The sequence below is a fragment of the Myotis lucifugus genome, unplaced genomic scaffold, assembly GCF_000147115.1.
Source record: "Myotis lucifugus unplaced genomic scaffold, Myoluc2.0 scaffold_88, whole genome shotgun sequence".
In the NCBI taxonomy this organism is placed as follows: Eukaryota; Metazoa; Chordata; class Mammalia; order Chiroptera; family Vespertilionidae; genus Myotis; species Myotis lucifugus.
Genome location: NW_005871136.1, coordinates 2,206,427 through 2,223,162, shown reverse-complemented (window position 1 = coordinate 2,223,162; position 16,736 = coordinate 2,206,427). Strand labels below are relative to the sequence as shown.

Sequence of the window (16,736 nt, the reverse complement as noted above, 5' to 3'; positions counted from 1 at the left end):
GAAGCTCACCCAGTCCCCATCGAATCAAACACTAATTAGGTTCACTGGGGTCTCTGAGCCCTAACACAGGGCAGATTCCCAGAGACTGGAATGTAACAATACTCTTCAGTTTTTTCTCCATTCTGTAAACCTATCTTCCTAACTTACTAAGTATTAAGAGTGAAACTGAACTTGTGAACATAAACACATAAAATCTGGGTCCAGCGTGGTGACGAGACACAGAGAGCTCTGACCTTAAGTTTTCAGTGTCCCTAACAAATCAACTTCCCCATGATCCGCCAAGGACTTCTTGCTAGTCCAGGTTCGACAGGAGTGAGACTATTCGGGCACAGGTGTACCTGCAGGGACTCCTCAAGAATGGACGAGTTCATGGTCACGTTCTCTGCACACAGAGGCATCAGTCCCCTGGCTCAGTTACAACGCACAGGGGTTTGCAGCACTGGCTGCAACCTCATCAGATCCCGGCTGTGTGACCTCGAGCATTTCACTTGACTACACTGAGCTCTCACTTTCCTCCTCTGTCAATGGGATATCAGTGTCTACTCACAGGGTTTCTGTGAGACTAGCTGGAGAGATCAGGCACACGAAGCCTACCACAGAGTCTAGCACGTGGGGAGAGCTCACATGCTGGTTGCTATGGTTTCACTCTTAGAAGTATTTATGGGAAGTAATATGGGTCCACATGTGGCCACATAATGATAGAGCGAGGGGAGAGGCCTGGTTTTAAAGAAAGCAGACACCTAGGTTTGCCTTTTCTGTATATCAACATGGAATAATCCTACTAGCCCATGGGTTTGAAGTCTAGAAAGCAAAAAGTAGAATAACTTGGACTTGAAAGTGTTTACGGTTATGCTATTTTACCCACCAACTGTTAATGAAACATTCAAACAGTACGAAGCACTTTCTAGGTGCTGGAGAGAACAAAAATGAACGAATGCAGGGCTGGGGAGAGGTGAACAGGCAGAGCAGTGAAAATACACTGTGTGATGCTATAATGACATCATACATGTGTCCCAACCCACATGTGTACCCCCCAAGAGTGAGCTCTGAGGTAAACTATGGACTTAGGGGGATTAGGATGTGTCATTGTAGGGTCACCATTTATAAAAATGCACCATCTGGTGAGTGAAGGTGATAATGGGGGAGGCTGTGCATGTGTGGGGGAAGAAAGGGTAATGGGAAATCTCTACCTCCCTCAATTTCGTTGTAAACCTAAAACTGCTCTAAAAAAATTAAAGTCTTATTTTTTTTAAAAAAGATTAATGCCACATAGCCCCTATCATTAAGAGCTACAATTCTGTCTGACAACTAGAGAAACAGGACTTCCATGTTTTCTCCAATCTTCCTACAATAAGAGAAAACGACTATGTTATGTGTTCTTTCGCTTTATAATCTGGGGAATATATGGCTGACCCAGAAGGTAAATTGGGATTTGATCACAAATCCGACACCCAGGAGTTCCCATATCTGAGCCTTGGTTCTCCAGCCTCAAGAGAAAGGTCCTGTTGGACCAGGAAGAATGTGCAGGTCTCACACAGGTGCGCTGATATTCTGTGAGAAAGGCACCATGGTGTTTTTTAAAAATCATGACCATGATTCTAATAATAGAGGTACCTCCCCCATCAGCACCAAAGCTCAAACTGAAAGTGAGAGAGATTAACATGGCCCCTTTTCAAGAACAATATGCAAATCTATAAGGTATTTTCTATAGCGATGAAAAATTATTTGCTCCCTAATCTACATTTTCACAGCCTTTTATTTATACCATGATGATAATTCTCATGACACTGTAGCATAGCTATGTAATTACATACGATGCCCCTTCTAGAAAGTGCGTTCCTTACTTTTTTGTACATCCTGTATCTGCCTTAGATATCTGCACAAAAACATTTGCGCAGTAGATGTAGTCCCTTATCTCTCATGACTTAGCACATAAATCCTCCAAGCCAGGACCTCTGAATTACTGGAATTCAGGCGAGTCCAGATATGTACCACACCCTAGATCTATTTTTGCTTCCCAACATAAAAATAGTTCAAATGGTTTGTTTTCAATTGTGAGAGAATTCTGCCTACAGTGACTTTAAGCATCCAAGTTATACTGAAAGTGGCCTGGAAAATAAAAAAGAGGGCGGGGAGGGGACAAGTGGACTCTGGAAAAGCTGACATAGCCGCACAATTCCAGTCTGTGTGCAAAAATGTAAAACCAAAAACAGTTTCCGTTGGCAAGAGTGTGAACCGCCAAGGGGCCATGCAAGGCAGGCTCCCAGCATTCCCTCGCACGCACCCTACTGCAGAGGCACATCTACTTCTGGGTGAGGTGGAGAAACGGGACCAAGTGTTCCAAGGATGCAGTTAGGCCAGAGGATTTCTGTAGAGGCTGATGGTGATAAACGGCCTGGTTTCCAGCAAACATCGGGCTGGGATATGGCAGCCACTCAAAGGCACCGACATGAGTCTTCAAGGATGTCTCCATGGATATCCTCATCACACTCAGCTCTGAAAACAGCCTGGTGGGTCCCAGTAATGCAGGCCAGGTGACAGAATGTGGAGCTCTGAGGTCCACCAAGGAGGGTGGCGTGGAACTATCTGGCCTCCATGGAAAGAGCCCCAGGGGCCTGTCTGGACTCTCCCCAGCCTCCTGAGCCACACCCTCTCACCCAGCCAGGTAGGGAAATCCTTCCAAGCTACCAGCACCCCGACTTTACACATTAATATTCTCTAAGATTCCACACTACTGTTCACCGTCTCTCCTCTAATTATACGTCTAAGGAGCTCCAGAACTGCAAGAAACCATTTAGCCCAACCTACATTTTCCAAATTTGGAAACTGAGGTCATGCAGCAAATCTTCATGGTAGAGTCAGAGCCCGAGCCCTGGGCTTTTGACTGGTAGCCCAGCGGTTTTGCTAACACGTAACACTTCCTCTCAGTACATACCTTCTTTTGTCCTTATGGATTCAATTTCTTAAGTATATTTTTTAGTCCCTTTCCATTCTCTGTCACAGATTACCTTTCAGGCACTGTTCCCCATACAATGGCATCCCTTTTACACAAAGCTGCGAACAACAGGGAGAATAGGGGCAGGGCTGGGAACAGATTTGCATCAGGATGTGCCTGACCTGCTTTTTTTCAACTTCAGTAATTAGAAAGGCATTGGGTCTGCAGGAATTACTCAGATACAGTGAGAGCGGTACACTATACATTTATGTTAAACATGTCAAATCCAATTGAAATCATGCCTGCCAGCACCATCTTCCATAAACACACTTCTCCCAACAGTCGCCCAGACCTTGCCAGCCCATTAATACCTCCTTTAATAGCAACCTTCCACAGATTCCAATCAGGGACGCTCCGCTGCACTAATTGCTCTGTGTTAGGTGAGCATCATGGGTTTAAAAAACCCTTCGAGGCATTCTCCTAGAAAAACAGCACTCCAACCACAATTCTAACTCAAAATGCTACAAAAATATAAGCAGGGGCATCATTTAGGGGTTTCTGAAGCATTATCACGGTGTTAGTGTAAGTTGGGCTGTTCCCCCCATTTTGTTTGTTTTTAAAGCGCCAACACCCCTACTCATCTTGTCTCAAATTAGCTTAACTAGACCCGGCTTAGTGCTCTGTTGCCAGAAATCATAGCGGCTCAGGATTTAAATAACCATCTTGCTGTGATTCTTTGCCAAGAGTTCAATTTTTCCCCTAATTATTGGTGATAAAGCATCACATTAATTGTATATCACTTAATTTATAGCAATTAATGATTGACTGAACAGTCACTGCATTAATTATTGTTCAGTGGCTGACACTGGGGGCTCTTCAATCTAGAAGACACACTTTCAAATCCACACGCTAAAGAGAACAAGGGACCACTCTCACATTTCACAACAAAACCACAGAGTTGGACGGTGGAAACGACTGTGCATTAGGGGAGAGGCTTTGTTTCACGGGACCTCCCTGCGCCCACCCTCTGCCGGCCCACAAGCCCCGAGGAGATGTGACCCTGAGTGTGCACAGGGCGTGTCCATGTGCCAGCACTCGCCACCACGGAAGCCAGGCCGGGGCTGGTGGGTGCCTCTCGTCCACATTTTACAGGTGAGGCACCCAAGGCTCCAGGAGGCCAAGCCCCTTGACCAAGGTTGTTCTCTTCATGGCTCCAAATCTAGAGAGTTCCGCCGCTTGGCCTATGTGCTCTCAGAATGAGCACAGCTCTGATTTATACGAGGCTCACTCAACTGGAATGCGCAGGGGCTGTGGGGACCCTGCTGCCTCTGTACAACTGAGGAGAGAGCTGCTCCTTCCTCATGCTTCGGAGGAAGTGAAGACTAGATCAGATGATCAGCTGTGCCATTCTCGGAGGTGCTGCGCACAGCGGGGAGGGTGTGGGCTGCACCCAAGGCAGAGTAAGTGGCAGAGCCAGTGTGCAGATCTGGGCCTGTCCGCATGCCCTTGGGCCACTTGTTTGAGCTCCAGGACTCAGTTTACTCATCTGCGAAATGGTGGGTAGAGGGGGCTGGTTACTTATTGTATCTGTTTCATGGAGTGGGGGGGGGGAGGGTGAGAATCAATGACATAATGTATAGAATCTATATCAAGTAATGCTTCCCAACTCTTTTTCACATCATGGCACACACAGAAAAGGGTGGCAAAACAGATAAAGTTGCAACTGATGCAGCCCCAGCAGGCCCCCGCCCCACCCGGCCAACCAAGGGCTGTGGGGACAGCACACCTGTGTCCTTGTGAGCCATTCAGGGCACACCTGCGGGGAACGACAGGTGTGAACACTCCAGCGGTGCCTGGCAGGGTTAGAGCTAATGTAGCCTCATGATAACCCGAAAGTCACACCTGCCTGCACTCTTTCGGGTTTGTCATCTATAGCTGGACTCGCCACCAGCCAAACACGGCTATTTACATTTAATTTCATTAAATTTAAATAAAATTTAAAATTCAGTTTCTCATGGGCACTAGCCACCTATCAAGTGCTCAGCAGCCATCCGTGGCTAGTGGCTACTGTACTGTCCAGTGTAGACGCAAGGCATTCCTGCCAGCACAGAAAGTTCCATGGGCAGCACTGGTCTCAGTAAGAGCGTTCTCATGGCGGTGGGTGGTCCCGAAATCCCCCTGGAGTGTTCCAGTCCTGGAGGCGAGGCCTCTAACCTCACAGAATGTGGATCAGTGGAACTCTACCCAGTGTCCGGCATGTGGGCAGAGACCCAGCCACTGACCGTGGGGGACTGACGCTGCCGCGATTCAAACCACTACCTTGCTTGTCTTCCTGCCACTCAAGGAAAAAGACCTGCTAAATACAAGGAGCCCAGAGAGGGCCACTAAGAGACACCAAAAAGGAAACGAGGAATCCCATTGCAATGTGAAACTAGCCAACTAAAAAATGTTAGTAAAGATTACCGATTCCTGCACAAACCCCCCAAACTACATAATCAGTAGCTGAGAAAATGCCAATTAGCCAGGCCCATTTGAAATATTATTAATCTGCATCATGAGCAGCCACTAATCAGCAGTACAAATTGTGAAATCACTATTTATTTATTTGCCAGGAGGAAGCACTCCCCATCACAGTTAATCAGATAGGAACAGCTCAATTTAGGGAGTAAATGGAACAAACGCAGACATTTTTCATAAAATGCTGGAGATCCCAAAGCAAGCTCAGAAGAGGTGGCTGGCCCCCACATCGATCCCAAGATCAACTCGACCAAGTCCTTTAATAAAGCCTGTCATTACACACTCAGACAATAGAGACAAAATTATGCTCCAGGTCAAAAGAGGATCATTTGCGGGAGTTGGGACAAAATTTTCCCTTCTCTCTTTACTGCTGTGCAACTGACAAGGTGCACCTCTGAGTTACTCATTCATTCTCTGTTTGCCTGGATCGTCTCCATGTTTTGGAGATAAAGGGTAGCCTGTTGTATGAATGAATGAACGAACAAGAAAATGGAGTCTTATTAAAGACGTTCATTTTTACGGTGCTCGATTTGAGTCTTCTAGGAGGCTCTGGGCTCCCTAGCGTGTCCATAGCATTGTGAAGGCACACTTCCACTGCATCACAAACACCCTGAATGTGATTCAAATGAACCACCCTCAATCAAGCTTACCCTGAACTGGTGTAAGCAAGGGGTGGGGGGAATGTCCAGCCCGTGGGTCGTATAAGGCCTGTGAAATCATTTGGTCTGGCCCTGCCAAGGCATTAGGGAAGAGTTAATTAAATGTTTGATCAACTATAGCAGGCTAATTTTTAAGTTTATAATTTTGTATGGCCCTTGAATGATGTTATAAGTATCCAAATGGCCCTTGGCAGAAAAAAGGTTCCCCACCCCTGGATTAGAGAAACATATACAAAGAACTCTGCAAGGGGTCTGGTACACAGTAGGTGCTTTGTAAGTGGCAATTACTTCTTGTTGTTTTCTTAGTGTCCTTAGCATACAGAATGCAGGAAACTATTCACCAACGACCATTTGCATGATCTCACTACATCCTTATATACTGTTCCCTCCCAGCTTCTCAACATCCCCAGAAGCCACAGGCTGCCTAGCGCCTTTCACGTTCCTATGGGAGGCCTGGAAGAGAAACTGCGACTAGTTCTCCCAATCTTATTTAATTAAACTTAAAAACAACACCAAAAACCTTCCTATTATAGAGCTTACTATATGTGAGGCACTGCTCTGAGACTCCCATATTCAAATAATCTACACAGCTATCCTGTGGAATTGGGTCCCGTTTTTAATCACCATCTCATATGAGGAAACTGAGGCCTGGGAAGGGTAAGGTACCTGGAGCAAAGCCACAGAGCTAGTAAGTGGCAGAGCCAGGATCTGAAACCAGGCACCCAAATCATGAAAACAAAGGACAGATTGTCTGAAAGGTTACTCAGTCTTCAAACTGAGTTTGTGAAATCCTCTTCCCCGGGCAGATATGTTTAACTGCTATCTGTTTGCAAAGTCTGTCTAGATCAGTGGTTCTCAACCTTCTGGCCCTTTAAATACAGTTCCTCATGTTGTGACCCAACCATAAAATTATTTTCGTTGCTGCTTCATAACTGTAATGTTGCTACTGTTCTGAATCGTAATGTAAATATCTGATATGCAGGATGGTCTTAGGCGACCCCTGTGAAAGGGTCGTTCGACCGCCAAAGGGGTCTCGACCCACAGGTTGAGAACTGCTGATCTAGATCATGCTTTAATAGTACAGCAAAAACTGGGGTCTTGGTCCATGCGAAGCCACACAGGATGATCCTTCCCCGACACTCAGGGCCTCTGAGCACAGACGTCCATACCCTACTTCCTGTCCTTACAAACCTCCCCAAGGTGCTGACGCTTGGCCCTCAGCGCTATCTCGAGCTCAGGCCCTGGACACCCCAGAGCCCAGTTCCAAGGGGACAACACGCAGCGTGGACGTAAAGTCCGCCTAGTGCGCCGTCCACGCTCTCAGCATCCCTCCCTGTCTTTGGAAGCTGTTATCTCCCTCTCGAGTTTCTCTCTTCCAGGCGGAATAGCCCTGATTTCTTCAGCCTCTTCCCAGAGGCAGTATTTCTCAGCCTTCAGTCATTTTCATTGCTGTCCTCTGGCCTCTCTCCAAGATTCTGTATCTTGTTTAAAGAGTGGAGGCCAACACTGAACATGATTTAAGAACAGTCATGCCTGGAAAAGTAACAAAGGCCCAACCAATACAGACTCCAGAAGGTAAATATTTTCTAAAAAAAAAAAAATCCTGAATATTACAATATTAATAATGGGGGGCAGTAAGACTTAGCACAATAATTTCTGCTGCTTGTCATATCATTTCCTCTAATTATTGTGGTGGTTTCTGGGAGACTTATCTGTCCCGATAAGTCTTCTCAGAAATGATTTTGCTCCTCAGAAACCCTAAGCTTTTCTTCTTAGTCTCTGCTCTTAGTACAGGAATCCGGTCATCATGAGAGATGGCCAGTTCCCTTTTCTCAACGCCAGCTTTTCCAGAAATAGCACTTCCTTTCCTGACTTCTTCCATTTCTTCTGCTCTTGGTAAGACGGCCTCTTGCCTGGCTGCACTGCCTGTCTCCCCTCTGGGTGCATTTCCAGGTGTGGGTGCTCACGCTGGGGAACGGGGTAGGGCACACGAATCCTACCCAGGCCCCCAAATGCAGGGCGAAGCCCACCCTTCACCACAGACTCCTTACGAGACTGGGGTGACCCTGATCAGGTTCTACATGGCAAATCCCTCTGCTGGGCATGGAGCAGGTGGGATAGGGGCCTCGATCTTAACCAGAGAAAGAACCACATCCAGGGCCAACAACAGGGAGGGGCTGCTGAAAAATGTGACCTCACAAACACGGAAGCCCCCAACACAGCCAGGCCCCTGGATGCTAGTAAACGAGATTGTCTGGGGGCCAATTATAAAACCTTTACAAGTTCCTTAATAGAACAGAATAGAAGGAGAAGGAAGGTGACCACTCAAAAAAAGCAAAAACAGAATTCTCCAACGTGCGCAGAGCCAAGGTTTCCGGGGGGGATTGAAGGATGCATCTGCTCCCTGCCAGGCAGCCTCCCCCGTCCCGGGAGGAGCACGGGGCTCCGGGGCAGCCGCACACACTACCTGTCCACTTGCTCTGGTCCTTCTCGCCTCCACTCTCCGGGTCTTTGGCAACCTCCTCTGGGTCAGCAGCTGCTTCGCTGGGCCCTTCAACATCTTCAATGGCTTCTTCTGAAACAGAAGGAAAAAAAAATGTCAATGATTAAAACTCAACAGAAGATGAAGGACTCCTGGCTCCTACTCCAAAGAATTACCAACCACAAGACACAGACACGATGACGTGCCTCCTCTCCTCCCCGTGGGCCGAGGCCGGCTGCACTGGCTACGCTGAGGCCTGGGCAAGCAGTGGGTCTGTTCTTCCCGCCACCTGGCACGCGAGTGGGACTCGCCCTGGACATGTTTTTCCAGAGGGTTCTGAATGCCTCGTTTGAGTGTTTCTTATTGAAAAGCCAATCCTGTTGAAGAAATAACTCCAGCCAAATTCCTGAAGTTGCATGCAAGTCTTTTACACTTGAAAATGCAAAATTTTACACTTGAAGGTGCAAAAGAGGAGCTTCTTGCCTGGCTCCAACCCCAGTGCGTCCTGGCACTGAATGCGACTCGACTCAAGCATTGGCCCCCATAGGCCTCAAGGTGCCTGTGCACGTGGTTGTTTTTTTTAATAGTCATTCATACTCTGAAGAGTCATAAAATATCGGTCATATGATTTCATCAATGTGAAGAGTTCTAGAAAATGACATCTGTGGGCACATCAGGTGTCAGTGGCAAGGAGGAGGAAAAACTAATAGAATCATACACTTTCTTTTTGAAGTTATTCCATTCATTACCCACCGCTGGTTTAAAACTAATCAAGGGAATTTTCTCCAGCTCAACACATAATGCTTTAGTGAAGGTAGAGGAATGGTCATTTCCAACAGCAGGTTAATCATAAAGTAAAATGCCACTTGCCCATGTGGGGAAGAGGATAAGACACTCCAGGTGCTGGGGGAGGGGGGGAGACATGTCCCTCTCATTCTCCTGGCCCTTTGGATTGCTATCCAACACACTCACTAGGAATGGGCTAGTGGACGAATGAGGCTGGCAAACCACGGCAGGTAATGCCGACACGCAGGGCACTTTGAAGAGCACAACTGCCTGGGTACCGGCCCGTAAGCTCCTGGCTGCCCATGTCCATCCCCTGAGGTCGGTACCAGACCACACCCACAGGGACATGGTACTAGGGTCCAATCTAGGATCGTGGATTTGGGGCTCTGTCCAGTGTCACCCGAGGTCCATCCCTCCAACTGCAACTCCACTTTTCAATATTGCAAGGTGTAACACTCTCCAACCCTCCAGAAAATAGCTTCTACATTTTATCTCACGATGGAAGTCAAAGGCATTCAGAGTAAACGGACCTCAGAGAGTTTATCAAACACTTGAGGGAAGAAGTATCTATTTGGAGTCAGATCTTCCTAATTCTTCCTGAAGAGACAACGGAAGTCTAAGGACTGGAAACTGAACTAGGGGTCAAGGAACATTCTTTCTTCATTACTTCCAACAGGGGATTTATGAGGCAGTCACAGGGAACGCGGATGAAATAAGATACTGATGATTTTCATCTCCAACTAAGAGGAGTCCATGTATAATTTCTACATCTCCTTTTTCCTTACTGTATCATAAAGTTAACATCTTCTCCCCATACCTACACTTAGTTCAAATAGAGAAAAATCAAGCAACCATGGTTTGAAGTCAATCAGATATACAGAGCCACGTTAACACTATACTTCATTAAGTAGAGAAACACACACTCACACACACAGGTGCTAGTAGAGCAAAAACAAGCAAGTTACATGGTATAATATATTTACCATCTTAATTATCTTCAGGCAGGATGTTCAATGCATATTTTTAGGCATTTGATAAAATTGTTCGGCACTATCATGGTAAAATCCATCTTTGAATGGTGATGCTAGCATTTAGCCCATTGATACTACTAAGCTGGGTCTACCCAACGCAGCTAGGTCTCTTAAAATCTACTCATTTGCCCTTACATCTGGTGATACAAAATATCTGTGGTACTGGTACATTTGATTAATTAGATTATGCAAAGAGATGGCTCGATGGCCTCTGCTCTCCAGACACACACACACACACACACACACACACTATCACCTAAGATGGGGACAGTCTGACACCACCAAAGTGGAGAACGCCTGACGTGGTGTGAACAGTGTTTGAAGGTGCTGCTTTGCGGAAGAGAAAAGGAATCTGCCCACAGGGGGGCCGTGTCCAAGGCCAGCGCCTCTCTCCTGGGCCACTGAGCGGAGTTAAAAACTCATGTTTGGAAAGGCCCAAAGAACTGGGGTCAGTGCCAGAGTGGCCGTATCTATTCAGAAGACAGACTGAAGAACAAGCACATCACTGATGCAGTGAGCAGGAACCACACGGTGCTCTGTGACTATTCCTGGAGCCCCTGCTCTCTGAGCTACTTGGGCTTTTGTTTTCTTCCCTCCTCGCCCTACTCCAAGCAGAAACGCAAAGGCAGCTGAGTCTCAATGAGGCTAATCCAGGTGCTGATTTGCTTCTCTTTCTTCCCCCTCCCTTTTAAGATTTAAAAATCAAGTCTTCTTTTCGAGTTCCTAGATTTAATATCATTTGTGTGTCATTCACTAAAAGACTATTATACGCTTGGTGGAAGAAGAAATGCCTAAGGGACTCCTGGACAAGCCATCTGCCTTTACAAGGGAGCAGTGTCCTCAGCTCCAGCCAAAAAACCAGGTCCCAGTCAGCCAGGCAGGAGCTCCTTGCAGTTCCACCTGTGCCCTACAGGTGTCGCCCTCTGCATGGCCAGGCCTAGAAGGGCAGCTAGCTGCTGGAGGCAGACACTGTCTGGGCCGCCTAACCTGAGCATGTGGAAGTAATATACGAGTGAACTGTCTGGTCCTGGGGAAATAAAATAGGACATTCATAAGCAGTTACACCATCTGTCTTTATACCATCATCATCAACAGCAAGAGGAAAAATAGCTCTTTAAAATGGATGAAAGCCCAGGCTGTCAGTAACCAGAAAACGGTGAGCTCTGAATACCAATAAAGGTAGAGAAATTATTAAAAAACAGTGATGCAAACTATGAATTCGTCTGGACGGCTTGGGCTCACAATGCTTTGCAGGCAGGGTATGTTTTATTGCCCTCAAAAGCCTAAGGCAACCTCACTCACTAAGACCCAGGCCTCGGGCACCCTGGGAGGGGCCTGGTCTCCCTGCTCTGGAAACATGTGGGAACCAGGAATGTGATGGCATCTGGCTCTGACACAGAGAGCTGTGGCCACACTCAGAGCTCCCAGGCTGCTTATCTGGCCTGTTCCTTTCAGGAATGCGTATCTGATACCCATGCTGGCACAGCCAAGCCTAGAGGAGGTTTCTCCGCACAGATCAAGATTGCATTTTCCCCCCATGAAGTCAGTGGCAAATGGCCAGGGTCATGACAGAAGTAAATACTGTTTCTATAATATCAGCTACTGACAGATGGTGGGAACAAGTAAAGACCTGATGGACCGACAATCTGGTTTTATCTGGAAAATCCTGTCTTTCCTTCAGAAGACAAAGTTGTTTCTTCACTAACCCATACAACAGTCACCAAGCCATTTTTACACTGAAATAGACAAGTCAAAACCATCTTCTCCCCAAAGAGTTTAATAATATTCAGAACCCAACCAGAATGCAGCAGGAATGCTCTCCGAGGGCTCAGCCAGGCCCGGGGTGAGAAGGTCATCTCGGCTCCCTCTGCCCGGCCTGCTCTTGGCAGGAGGCAGCAGGCCAGTGCATTCCAGACAGAGGAGGTTCCTTTAAGACCCCCGCAGAAGCTGCTTGGATGGCTACACCCCACAGTAGCCCTCAAACTAGCCCCCTCCACCCCCCTGCTTGGATGTATTTTTATGCTGAAGGGCTGGGGAAATAGAAACAAATCTTGAATAACTGTGAGGTCTTCCTGGTGTCCCTTCAACTTACTGCAAAACTGGCTGAAGGCCTTTAAAAAATCTATCTCCATCACCACCTCCTTTTTACAACTGCTTCTCCCAGACAGCACTCGAGCCAAACCCAACCTGCTCACGTCACTCATGTCTCCCGGTTAAGGCAGAGCCGCCAGGTGTACGAATCTCAGCAGGTAAAATACATTCTAAAAGGGGAGGGTTGCTAGGGCAGCAAAGGTGTTGGGGTGATGATACCACAGGTCCAGAAAATTTCCCTTCACTCAAGGTTTTGCTGACCACAAATGCGAACTGTTCTCTTAACAACCCTGGCATGCTGTTGAAGATGAGCGCGTGATTTCCGATCGGTGGTGAATTCTCTCTGCTCCCAAAGGAGGTGGGTGTGCCGACTGGCGACCCCATGGAGATGTGCAAGCATTTCTTGAACAACCTGGAAAGCGGTTTTGGGAAGGAGCACCAGGCAGAAGCAAAAATAGAGGTAGCATCATCAGGAAGCCAGAAAGCCAGCACGCACCCCACTGCGCACACTCCCTGAATGTGTTACCCAAGAAAACTCGCCAGTTGCTAAGAAAATGATACCATTCATCCAATAGCTGGGGCCGAGTGCCATGTCCTCTGGGTGTATTTACAAATCGCTTACAGACTTGAAGGAGGGGGAGTCAATCAATGACTAAGACTAGTCCCTCTGTTCCGAACTCTTAACAGGATAATGTAGATTAATTCAAACCTTCCCCCAAACCTGACAAAGCCCCTTAATGCCTCGATGTGAAAGAAATTTGGAAATTCTTCTATCAGGGTGTCTGTACCCAAAGCTCTCAGGCGATCGCGTTTCTTAAATAATACACCAGTCTGGATCCCTGAAGAATGAAATTGTTCTTTCCTTTTTCTTTGGGGGGGAGCGAGGTTGGGGGTGGGGTTGAAATAAAGTGCGTTTGCCTGTCGGCAGGCTCAAGAGCTGAGAAACATTAGCTGTCATGAACCACAATCAAATCAGGTTTGAAATATTTAGCAGTGGCTTGGAAAATGCGTGGCGCAGCTCTGACAGGCGAGATGTGCACAGACACCCACTTTCCATTATAATGGAAATATCAGGCCTGTTCTGAATATGTATAACCCAGAAAAATGTATTGATTTTTCATTCGGCATTAAAAAAAATGAAATAGCCTGCAGCTGTCAAAAGCCTTTTGTTAAAAGCTCATCTTTCCTGGAATGAGGTTTACCAGAAACAAGTTTTAATTGTATATAGGACCTCTTCTTTGAAAAACAAAATAACCAACCGGCTTACTTTTAAGATAGGGTTAAAGCTTTTCCTTTCTCCATTTCCAACCTAATTAACCAAGGACAACCACCCAAGCAGGCGGGAAAGGCCGGGCACATTGTGACCAGCAGGAGCGACACGGAGGGTAGCGGCCGCCCTGCTCGGGGTCTCTGCAGTGGGCAGCAGGACGAACTCCGCGACTATGTCTTGCCCCCTTGTTTCTGTAACTCCTGTGCAGGCGCTGGGCTCTGTGGCTACAGCTTCCGGGAAGGGCACCCCTTGGCCAATCGGTTGTCCTGAGGCATTGGCTGGCACAACTGGAAAACGGGGCCAGAACTCCAGCATGCCCACCCCTCACGGACTTTGTTACCCTTAGGAGACCTGTGATGGTTGTAATATGCTGCAGAATCCACATGCTCTATTTTGTAAATACAGGTCAAATCAAACCCACGATATGAAAGACGGCTGCTAAATGCACTTAGTTTAAGGTCCAGGGCATTAAAATTCTGCTACAATAGAAACTTGTAACAGGACACGATGAACAGCAGCCCTGCTGCTCCCACTCCTCGGCCCTAGTCTTGTCTGCGCTCTCCGGCCCGGGAGGAAGGGGTGAAGGGTGGCGATGCTGTGGCTGTACCCACAGGTGCTCTCCCTCTGCCTTGGGCTACGTCCCAACTGCACAGTGACGGCCAGGCGAGGGTGCAATGACCTCCTCTGCACACTTTCACAAATGTTCACTCCATGGTTTTTTCAACTGGCGGCGGGGGGCGGGGGGGGGCGGGGGGGATGTCTTTCCAGCCGATAGTGTGGCCGGCAGCTGCCTGAGAGGTGGCTTGGAGCGATTCAGTTTTCTGGATGGACAACATCCAGCCCCAGAAATTCTCACTTAAAAAAATCAAGGCAGTTTTGCTTACCTCAGATGTAAATTACTCTCTTAACACACCTTACGCTTAGCATGCTAAAAGGTGCCTACATGTTTTCGTGCATGTATGTGGCATTAGGATCTTACAGATCTATCTGGAACTTCTCTGTGGGTAATCATCTGAATATTATTTTTAGTTGCTGGCAAACTCTGTTTTCTACATCTTAATACGGTATAGATTAATGCCAAATCCCAAGACAAAGAGCCCAGATCCAAATCCACACTGGTGAGTGGACATTTTGAGATACAACTTATTATAGTCTAGGCAGGAAGCCTTAAAGGGGTGAAGGATGAGGGTAGGGGTCGGGGGGAGGGGGAGCAGGCAGGGTTCCAAGCCTGGCGCACTCATTTATTCCCACCTTCCCCAGCGCGGGCCTTGGAAGTGCGTTGCACCAGCAGAGCCCAAGGCATTCCAGGAAAAGCACGCCCTCCGGTGGATGCCGGCACACTGGCCTCCTGTACTCCGCTTGCCAGGCCTCGCTCTAATCCCTCTCCAGTGGGACCCCTGGCTCTGGGTCTAAGGGACAGAGACCAGGGCTGGGCAGAGGGGGTCTCTCTTCCAGGTCCCCCTTGTCTTGGGCATTTTCCATTTTCTCGGCCATCTGCGTGCACTGCCAGGCTGGCCGTCCTGTAGGACCCTCTCTACCAGCTGGCGTGAGGTCAGGCTCCGCGGGGGGCTCTGCAGGGAATGTTCCCATCCGGGCAGTTTTCTGTAAAAATTAATAATAAATGTGGCCAAACTGCTCCCCACTTGTTTTAAGATGGCATTTATAAAAAATGGCTGTCAGTCCTCTGAGAGGTCAGAGGTCGAGAGCAGGAGAGGAAGAGGAGGACAGTAGATCAGACACTCCCTTCCTCCAATGAAGAGCTTTTTTCACGTGGATTCTTTAAGTGACCGCCTTACCACAAGAATTCCTTTCACCACTAGGTGTTCCTTTACCAACTACACCTGGGCAGCGGCGCCCGGAGCCTCTGGACACGGCCTGAAGGGCGGTGGCGGCCTGCCAGCTTCCCACGGGGCTGCCGAGCAAGGCTGCAGGAAAGCCCCACACTGAAGGAACTGGCCTCCTGGCCGCCCCCACCCCACCCCACCCCCACCCCCCCCTTCTTCCCGTCCCCCACCCCTGGCATTGGCACAGGCTAAAAGAATCAACATTCTGAAGGCAACTCCGGGTATTATTAAAATGACTAATTGGATGAATAGAGACCATTTATGCTTTTGTATATTTGAAGATCTTGCCACTGTTTATAGAAACAAGAAAAATGGGAACTGTGTGGCAAGGGGAGCCTGGGAAGGCTGCAGCCGTGCGCCCAGCCCCTGCTGCAAAGCCCGGAGGCCGGACAGGAACACACTCCCGGGAGAGCCCCTCCATTTGCTTTTGGCGGGACTTCACCTCTAACTTGAGCACTGACAGCAGAGAGTGTTTTCTGGCTCCACAGCGGGCCTGTGTAGGCCTCTGGGAGAGAAGTCTCCTTGGGCCGTGAGTGCTCGGCGCGCGCAGCACAGCAGCCGGAGCGCGGAGTGAAAAGTGCTGCCCTTGTGTGGCGAGGGACCGGTCCTGCCATTTTTCCTCTTCCGGGCAAGGCCACTTGGTCATTTGAACAGTTTGTCAAAATGGAGCTAGAATTAAGGGGGTGGGTGGGGGTCAAGAGAGGAGAAAAAGGGCGGAGACGCCTCGAGCCAGCGTTGCAACAAGTTCCATTTATCTGTGTTCTTAGCAAAGCACCTGGGCTGCCCCCTGCAGAACCGCAGAAAGGATAAAAGCAAACGTGAGGCAACAAAGCACGAGGGAACGGAAGATGTCGCTGACTCGCCTGGTGGCTGTTCACAGGATTTTTTTTTTCAGGAACTGAAAGATGTGCGTTCCAGTTTGTAAAATACAGACTGGACCCTGCGACGGTGTCACAATCCACACTGAACAAGGAGCGCAGCTTGGTCCCAGCGCTGAAGGAAATGGAATTCAGAGGGATTAGGCCCCTTGCGTTTGCACCGAGCCAGGATGGTTGCTGTTACTTTCACACATGAAATGTGAAAAAGGCAAATTCCCCGAGCATGTTTGTAGCGGAGCGTGA

At 48.2% G+C, this 16,736-nt stretch overlaps 1 protein-coding gene across 5 annotated transcripts in view; it reads right to left on the bottom strand.

Moving 5' to 3' along the window:
- Positions 1-16,736, bottom strand: part of ZFHX3 (zinc finger homeobox 3) — a 180,705-nt gene that overhangs the window by 35,355 nt on the left and 128,614 nt on the right. For all 5 annotated transcript variants that reach the window (XR_002829864.1, XR_002829865.1, XM_023756008.1 and 2 more), the window contains exon 5: positions 8,579-8,686. Coding sequence is in view for 3 of the 5 variants with exons in the window: in XM_023756008.1 (XP_023611776.1) it covers positions 8,579-8,686 (108 nt within the window). In the remaining 2 variants the exon portion in view is untranslated. The remainder of the gene's footprint in view (positions 1-8,578; positions 8,687-16,736) is intronic.